Source organism: Acartia tonsa, chromosome 3 (genome assembly GCF_053477335.1).
Source record: "Acartia tonsa isolate MP-2025a chromosome 3, ASM5347733v1, whole genome shotgun sequence".
Classification (NCBI taxonomy): Eukaryota; Metazoa; Arthropoda; class Copepoda; order Calanoida; family Acartiidae; genus Acartia; species Acartia tonsa.
This window is the reverse complement of record NC_137262.1, coordinates 37,757,184-37,765,360: the sequence shown is the minus strand read 5'-3', so window position 1 is coordinate 37,765,360 and position 8,177 is coordinate 37,757,184. Positions and strand designations below refer to the sequence as shown.

Below are 8,177 nucleotides of genomic sequence, written 5' to 3'. Positions count from 1 at the left end.
TTCTCATGCCATAAATACATCCAACACTGGCAAAAACACATCCCATATTTTTATACATATGTCAAAAATACATCCGACACTGGCATTTACACATCCATACTTTTTCATTTATATGTCATAAATACATCCAACACTGGCATTTATACATCCATAGCAATTTAACACAAAATAATAAGAAAACACACTTGTATATTATTTGAGTTATTATATATTTGTCAGGTTAAAATAAAAAGCATTTTAAAGATTTAAATTAAAATATATTTGTCAGGTTAAAATAAAAAACATTATGTGATGGATTGTTGTGACGATCTTGACCTTGTCACAATTCTATATATTGGTCTACCAAAATCATCAACCAACAAGTCAGACATATCCCCCACTTCCATATTGATTGTGGGGTCCTGTCCCTTGAATCCCTGTACTTCTATTGTTAAATTTCCTTAATAAATAAAAAAAGATTAGTTTTTATTGTTTATTGAATTTGATTATAAACCCTAATCCTTATTTTATACCAATTAAATATTCTCTTTTTTTAAGAAGCGTCGATACATTTATGATGAAAATACTAGATTATATATTCTATATCTACATATTTTAATCTTATTTTATACAAAGTAGCTTCGCTACATATAAAATGAAAATACTCACCAGATGTTCTGATAGAATTCAGTGTGGTCGCGACACAGGCTTCGTAAACTTGGGTGATGAAGGAGAGCGGATCGGATTCTATAGCTTCCCGGATGGCAAATTTGGTCTCGGTGACTTTTGATTCAGCAGGGCTAGGTAGATGTAATCTCCCATCACTCATTATATGCACAGTTGGAATACTAAAAAACAAAACGCAATTTACAATTTGCAAAGGAATAATATATATTTTACAAATAAATAACAAGATCTAATGTAATTGTTTATAACCCCCAACTGTTTTGATATATACATATATAATATATATATTAATTAAAATACAAAACGTAAATTACAATTATTTTAATCCCAATATTATATATTTTAAATCGATAACAAGATCTAATGTAATTGTTTATAACCCCCAACTGTTTTGATATATACATTTTACATATTTATATATATACAAATATATATTAAACATAAAAATGTAGTAAACTTTTACCTAATAATTTGAGGTTCTTCATCAGTCTCTTGGGCGGCTTCTTTTAAAGTATAACGGCAGCTTATCGTGGCCTTACAAAGTGCCTCACAGCAACTAAAGGTTCCCAGTTGTTTTTGTTGTCACAAAAAAAATAGCCTCTGGCTCTGCCATAATAAAACAATGAACTAACAATAAATATCTAAATTATAATATTATATAGCAATAATTTGACCACCTGCGGAAATGTATTGATGTTTTGTAGGGAGCATCTTGAGAAAAAGGGAAGTAAATAGGGGAGAGTAACTAAAATAGGCTAAAAAGTTTAAGACCTATACATACTGTACAAAATATAATTAATTGTAAATAAATATTCAATTAAATTAATCTAGATGTGTATTTGCCAGTGTTGGATGTATTTATGACATATCATCAAAAAAGTATGGATGTGTAAATGCCAGTGTTGGATGTATTTATGACATATAATTGAAAAAGTATGGATGTGTAAATGCCAGTGTTGGATGTATTTATGGCATGAGAAAAAGTAAGAAAACATTTTGCCAAAAATACATCAACTGTAAATTTGCTGGATGTGTAAGTGCTATAGCCCCGAATTAATGGTTAAAACATTGCACGGCTAGCCTTTCAACTAACCAATACAGATCTGAAGAAAAATACCCCAAGTTTTTAAGCCAACGAATTGGAAAACTTAATTTACAGTCACCCTTCTGGATATATCTTATTTATATTTTTGTCTGAATTAAAGGATTTACAAACATAACAGCCAAAAAATTGTCGTAGACTAGCCTATTTTTTTTCCGGATATAAGAAAATGATTATTTCTTTTTAATATTTTTTTAAAGATATTTTCAGCAGATAACCAATTAGACTTTGCAAAACATATAAGCTTGTCGCAGAACTTTCTTGTATTAATATCAGAATTTGCAAGGATTAAGGATAAATTTTTCTCATCCTACAATTTCAAACTCATAAATGTATTCAGGGAGAGGAGTGGGACATTAAACTAGTTCCCAAAGTTTTATAATTACTTTTATCTTATTCGTTTGGGAACTTAATTGAATTTTGATTAGTTGGTTTAAAATAGTGTTCAAACGTTTCAATTTTCAACCAATGATTTTAAACTATAGGAGGTTTAATTTTGTGTATCACATCATTTGGGATGTACATCAATTTATCGGCCATTGTCTTATCCCTTTAGATCCCTGAGTCAACTTAGAGTATCCCATAGATGAGCAAAAATTGTATAGGTAATAGAATTGATCCCAAGAGAGAGAGACAAGTCATTCATTCGCACAAACCTTAAAGACAAATTTGCTGAGATTTGAATAAAAAAACGGACAAAAAATAAGTCAATCTTTATAAAATACGTTAAATGATACCTAGAAATTAAAATTGATAAAATCAGCGTTTTGGAGCCGGAGCCGGGAGCAGCAACATTTTTAGTGGAGCCGGAGCCGTATTTTTCGTGAAAAACGGCTCCGGCTCCAGATTAGCTAAAATGATTTTTTAAAGTAATATTATAATTTGGCAACGGTCTATTTCCATATAATAAACTGAAAAACTATTGTTACGTAACAAATAGACACACATCCTTCTACTTTTATATAGCTTTAACCAAATAAAAGCAAAATATTTTATATTATTTATTTTATTTTATCAAATTCAATAATGAACAAAAATTGATATATTAATTTTAAGGTAGAAGCCGGAGCTGCATCAAAATTAAACGGCTCCGACACGCCGCTGGATAAAATTAATGTTTCTACTTTTGTCTTTCTTGATCGATACAAACAAAGGGTTTTGCCAGTAAGGTATACAGCCTTCAGGGAGTGTTTTCACAAAAAAAAAATTAAAAATAAAGTAAAGAATTAAAATTTATAAGTAGGTATTAGTAGTTATTATATTTGAATAGATAAATGAGGTGTACTTTGCTGTAGAAATATCCTGTAAAAATAGATAGACAGATATCCTATAAAAATGCTAGATAGATATCCTCTAAGAAGATAGATAGATATCCTGTAAAAATAATGTGACAGTTGAGAAAACACTGATTAGATCTTCTTCTACTGAAGAAAACTTTTTCCCATTACTTCGATGGCCAGTTTCTTATTTTTAGGAGCATAGCTGCTCTTCGTTTTATCCACACGAAATTGCATACTTCTATAGGGACCAGGGGTGTATAATCTGCACAAGATTTGTTTTTCCTTTTTTTCTCCTAATTTTACCCCCTAATTTTTCCCCTCAAGGAGGGGGATAAATATTTGCAGTAGGTACTCTTTATTTTATTCTTTTCCCCCCTCCCACATATTTTTATTATTTTTTTACCCCTATGGAGGATAACCCATACAGAATATACAACCCTGAAAGGGACTATGTACCAAAGAGAGCAATAGATGTAAGATCCTTCAAGTACCTAGTGATTTTACACTCTTTTGTTGTTGTAAATAAACTAGAATTATGTTTTTTTTAAGGCTGTGTGGTATAGACCTTACATCTTTTTGTTCGTCCATCTATATTTAAAAGAAACCTAATTTATAAACTCCCAAAAGCTTGATATCACTGATTTCAAGGTGCTAGGACAATGCAAAAGTATAGATTTTAAGAAAAGAATAAATCTTACAAAGTTTTAGGTTCAAAGACATGAGTGTACATTACCTAGTATCTAAGTTGCAATTGTTATCAACAAAGAAAAATACTTTGTTACACGTATATTTTGTAGGCATAGGTAGTCAAAATGTTAAATACAAAAAACTTTTGATTTCCCTAGATAAAACTCTATTTCAATATCAATTGTCCATTTCTTAATTTATGCATTTTTCTCTGTGCTTGCTATTTACAGATATTAACATCCTTGTTGTTATATTTTCCCTGTTTTGTATTCTGCATCTTCTATCTATAATTTACATTTACATTTAGAGAAAAAAAAGAAATATATTTTCCAAAAGTACATCTGTAGATAAGTAACATTCTAATTTACAATTATTTTTGTAGGTAATATAAAAGTATTTTAAATTTTTTCTTTAATACCTATGCAATGTACAAAAATTTTAATTAATATGCACAATAGTTAGGTACAAAACTCAAGCAGTTTAGAAATAAATTTAACACAAAATTTACATAAGATATACAAACTATGATTTTATTTTTGCGTCAAAAAATACTTTGAACATACATTAGGAACTACAATTTGGCTTCACATGAACTTTAAAGCGCAATTTAGGTAGTATTGCAAAATGCCGAAAAAACTTGTAGTTTGTAAAAAAGTTGAGAAAAAGAATGGAAAAAAATTTCGTAAACTGAAAATTCTAAATTACGTTTGTCCAGCCGTTTTAAGTACACAATAAAACAAATTGATTAAAATATGAGTTGCTCTTTGTAGAACCTCTGAGTATGAATTACCAAAATGAAATTTGTTTGAAAAATGCACTTTGAGGCTTGTAATCTACCACAGTAAATGAGTTTGTTCTACCAATACCACAATATTTTTTTCTCTTTTGATTGGATCATAAATTAAGAGATATTTTTAATGCTATAAACCTGAAAGTTGATTACTTCCTCAGCAAGCTTTTGTCTTATACAATTTCCTTGTTCCGTCTTAATTCATTTGTTATAGTTCTTTTTGTATAAACTAGCACATACGCCATTTAGGAGCTTCGTATTCTGCCTAAAACATTCAGAGACTTTAATCTTTAAAAAGCTATAAATATCCGGGGACTACTGTGAAGCTTCTCTAAAACGAAGAACATAATCGGTTCAGTAGTTATCGAAATCTGGAGGGGGGGGGGGGGGATCCAGCGATTGGAAATATTTTAAGCTAAAGACAGAAGGAGACATTTGGAAATCCTCTTACTTAACATACTACTTTTCATAGTAGATGTAGCACTTTATTAAATATATATTTGCTGAATCATCCTTTTGGTGGATGTGATGTAACACTCATGTTAATGGGCATCGTATACCTCTTCAGAGGCCAAGTAATGGGTTTAAAGACAGGGACTCACATTCATAAGAAATTTAGTTATTCCAATATGGCTTCAAACTAACATTAAAATAAAAATCATATTAATACCTCGGGCATAAAAATCTGCGGAATGCGATAAATAACTACCTATTGAAATATGTATAAACTATTAGGACATCAAATGTATCCCTACCCTTGAGTGGTTTAACTACAGTTCTTATGGTCATTTGGTTCAATTTAAAACTTCATAAAATGTACTTAGAGATGTTGCAACTATATCAAATTGACTTGTTCTTCTCATAGTGTACAATTTTTCATTGCTTGGCGGTTTCCTTCAAAGTGTCCAGTCAAGCGCATAAACCCCTCTGTTTTTTTTGTCAGATTTTATTTGTTACAGGGTTGTCACCCAAAGTTTTATATCAATGTTTTCTCTCCTATTCGTTGGCTCTAAACTTTGGGTACTTCATTAAATTGTGATAGTTGGATCCAAACTTATTAATTTCTAAACTTTCTAACAGTAACAATGATTTTAATCTACAGAAGGAACCTTTTTGTTTATTATTACAGGGTTGCTAACATTGACATAATTTCTTGATCAGTTCGTTCATCCAGTAGGAGGGAAAGGAACGGGGTAAAGGGGTGAATTGGGAGGGATCTTATTTCAGCCAGCTACACTTAATTAGAGTACAAGATAATCTGGTGTAAGATCCAAGTAATTCTAAATCCATTATTATTTCAGGTGGTAGCTGGAGACGAGGATGGACACATTTTAATTATACAAAACAACAAGGTAAGTCGTCTTCCATTTATCGGGTAATTTTTTAAATTTACATTAGCGTAAATGATAGCGTGCCTACTTGCTGTAGGGTAACTAGGGTTCGAGTCTTGTCCTAATATATTCATGCTAGATACATAAAAATGGCAAATACTGCTGCTTTACAAATAAAAGTGAGATAAGAGGGAATGCCCTGGCCCGTACACAGGGGAAACTCACACTCACTAGTATGCATAGTCAGGGCTTCCTGACAAAGGTCGTGCATGTAATCAAAGGGTTGATGTTACTTAACTCAGTGTCTCTGTAAATATTATCCCCTTATAATCCAATGATGCCCTTAGGTTCTCTGATTGATCACTTTAGATCTTATGTTATTGCAACCCCAATGACGCCTTAGAAATGACCGCCCATCTCATATCCAGCTTCATATTTACATTTAATTTATTTAGGTTTTGGTGATGAAAGTTTCCGAGAGTGCAATATTGCAATCCTGGTATTCATCTCCAAATCAACCTGTGATTTCAGCAGCTAGTAATCAGGTAAATTATTATCCTTGTATAAAAGAAATAGGATGTTTATTTTTTTGTCTGTGCGTGTGTTTAGTTTACCCAAGTTCCGTTAAAAGTTTATAACTATAAAAGGAAAGGTATCTACCAAGAGAAATCATCTCAAGAAAAAAAACCTTACTAAGAGACTTAAAATTTAAGTTATACCAAATGTTGAATTAATATTATTTGCTTCCTTGGTTCATGCTTTTCATTAGTCATTGCTTTAGCTAATAGAGTAAAGTTATAAGTAAGTAAGTTACTCTAATTTACTTAGATTATCCGTCAAGTTAGTCTGTTACGTTACGGGGGAAATTAAATTTTCTCGTCTGTCTGTCGGACATGCTTCAAAAGATATAAACCTAATTTTTTAAAGGTTACGTGATTTTCTTTTTGCATTTTCTCTCTTTTTTTTTGTTTTGACAATTGAATATATTTTGTATATCTCATTCCATTCCATGATATTTTTGTGCTTCGCTACTTATGGATGTTGTCAACCTTGATAATTTTTCTTTTCTTTAGGATATTTTCCCTGCACCTTGCAACTGTGTAATTGCCTATGATGGATCTTCTCTAGCTGCAGTCAACAATCTTGGCAGCAAACTGGCTTATTTCGAAAAAATTACTCTTTCCAGGTAAAATAATAATAAATATTCTAAAGAATTGGATTTTACCACGTAGTTTTTAAAATACTTTTACTTAATAATAAGTGGGGGGGGGGGGGGGGAGTTTTGACACATTTGCGTAAACAGTGAGTATAGGCTCTATCTTTGGACTGAGAGGATAGGTTATTAGGGATAAAATCATTCTTATATGATGAATTTCCCCCAGATTTAAGATTTTTTGGATAGGCCTCCAGGTTTCGGAGCTCCAGGCCTCCAGGTGGTCTCTGTACAAAATATGCATCTTTTTGATTGTTATTCACATATTTTAAGAAAAAACCTACATATTTTGTCTCATAAGCTGACATCTAACTCTTTAAAAAAAAATTTTTTTTCATTTTTACCTGTACAGAGACCACTTGGAGGCCTGGAGCTCCGGAACCTGGAGGCCTGTCCAAAAAACCCTAAATCTGGGGGAAATTCATCATATAAGAATGATTTTATCCCTAATAACCTATCCTCTCAGTCCAAAGATAAATCCTATACTCACTGTTTACGCAAATGTGTCAAAACTCCCCCCCCCCCCTTACTTAAATAAACCTTTAGTCCTTTCCCTTTCACATGAAACCAAATTTTCGGCATTTTAATTTAATATTTTCACAGAGAGGGACGGAACATTGTTACTCAAAGTTTTATCAATGCTATATCCTATGTGTTATTTCAAAATTTTGGGTACTAATAATAAATTTTTATTGATTATTTCAGTACATAGAAAGTTCGAACCTTTCAACCAATAATTTGAATATACAGAAAGGTCAATTTTGTTAAACATCATTGGAGATGTAAAGCAATTTATCATCCATTGTCTTATCCCTAATGATCCTTGTATTCTCGGAAAAATAATTTTGATATATCATATGTTATTATCTCTAGTTAGGTACTTATCTGTATGTGCTTTTCAGGAAAGTATTCACACTGGTGACTTTGAAAGATGACCATTTGGTTGTATTTGTAGATGGTACTGTCGGCTCTTCAATAGGATTAGTAAAGGTAAAACCAGTTTTGTAATTGTATCCTCAAGGCCAGTAAATCGGACCTGGTGAAGTTCATGGTATAAATGTTCCTGGGATCAATAATCCGTAAAAAATATATGTTCTTAAAAGCTGCT

General features: G+C 31.4%; 2 protein-coding genes across 3 annotated transcripts in view; one reads left to right on the top strand and one right to left on the bottom strand.

Moving 5' to 3' along the window:
• The window catches only part of LOC145314049 (uncharacterized), a 29,600-nt gene that overhangs the window by 254 nt on the left and 21,169 nt on the right, over window positions 1–8,177 (top strand). For both annotated transcript variants that reach the window (XR_013877612.1, XM_080153789.1), the window contains exons 2-5: window positions 5,827–5,877; window positions 6,312–6,401; window positions 6,930–7,042; window positions 7,972–8,059. Coding sequence is in view for 1 of the 2 variants with exons in the window: in XM_080153789.1 (XP_080009915.1) it covers window positions 5,827–5,877; window positions 6,312–6,401; window positions 6,930–7,042; window positions 7,972–8,059 (342 nt within the window). In the remaining variant the exon portion in view is untranslated. The remainder of the gene's footprint in view (window positions 1–5,826; window positions 5,878–6,311; window positions 6,402–6,929; window positions 7,043–7,971; window positions 8,060–8,177) is intronic.
• LOC145314047 (uncharacterized) lies at window positions 86–1,295 on the bottom strand. Its single transcript, XM_080153783.1, has 3 exons — window positions 1,130–1,295; window positions 649–827; window positions 86–439 (listed from the first exon to the last, which is right to left on the bottom strand). Exons 2-3 carry the CDS (start codon window positions 806–808, stop codon window positions 285–287), a joined length of 315 nt encoding a protein of 104 aa, XP_080009909.1. The 5' UTR covers window positions 809–827; window positions 1,130–1,295; the 3' UTR covers window positions 86–284.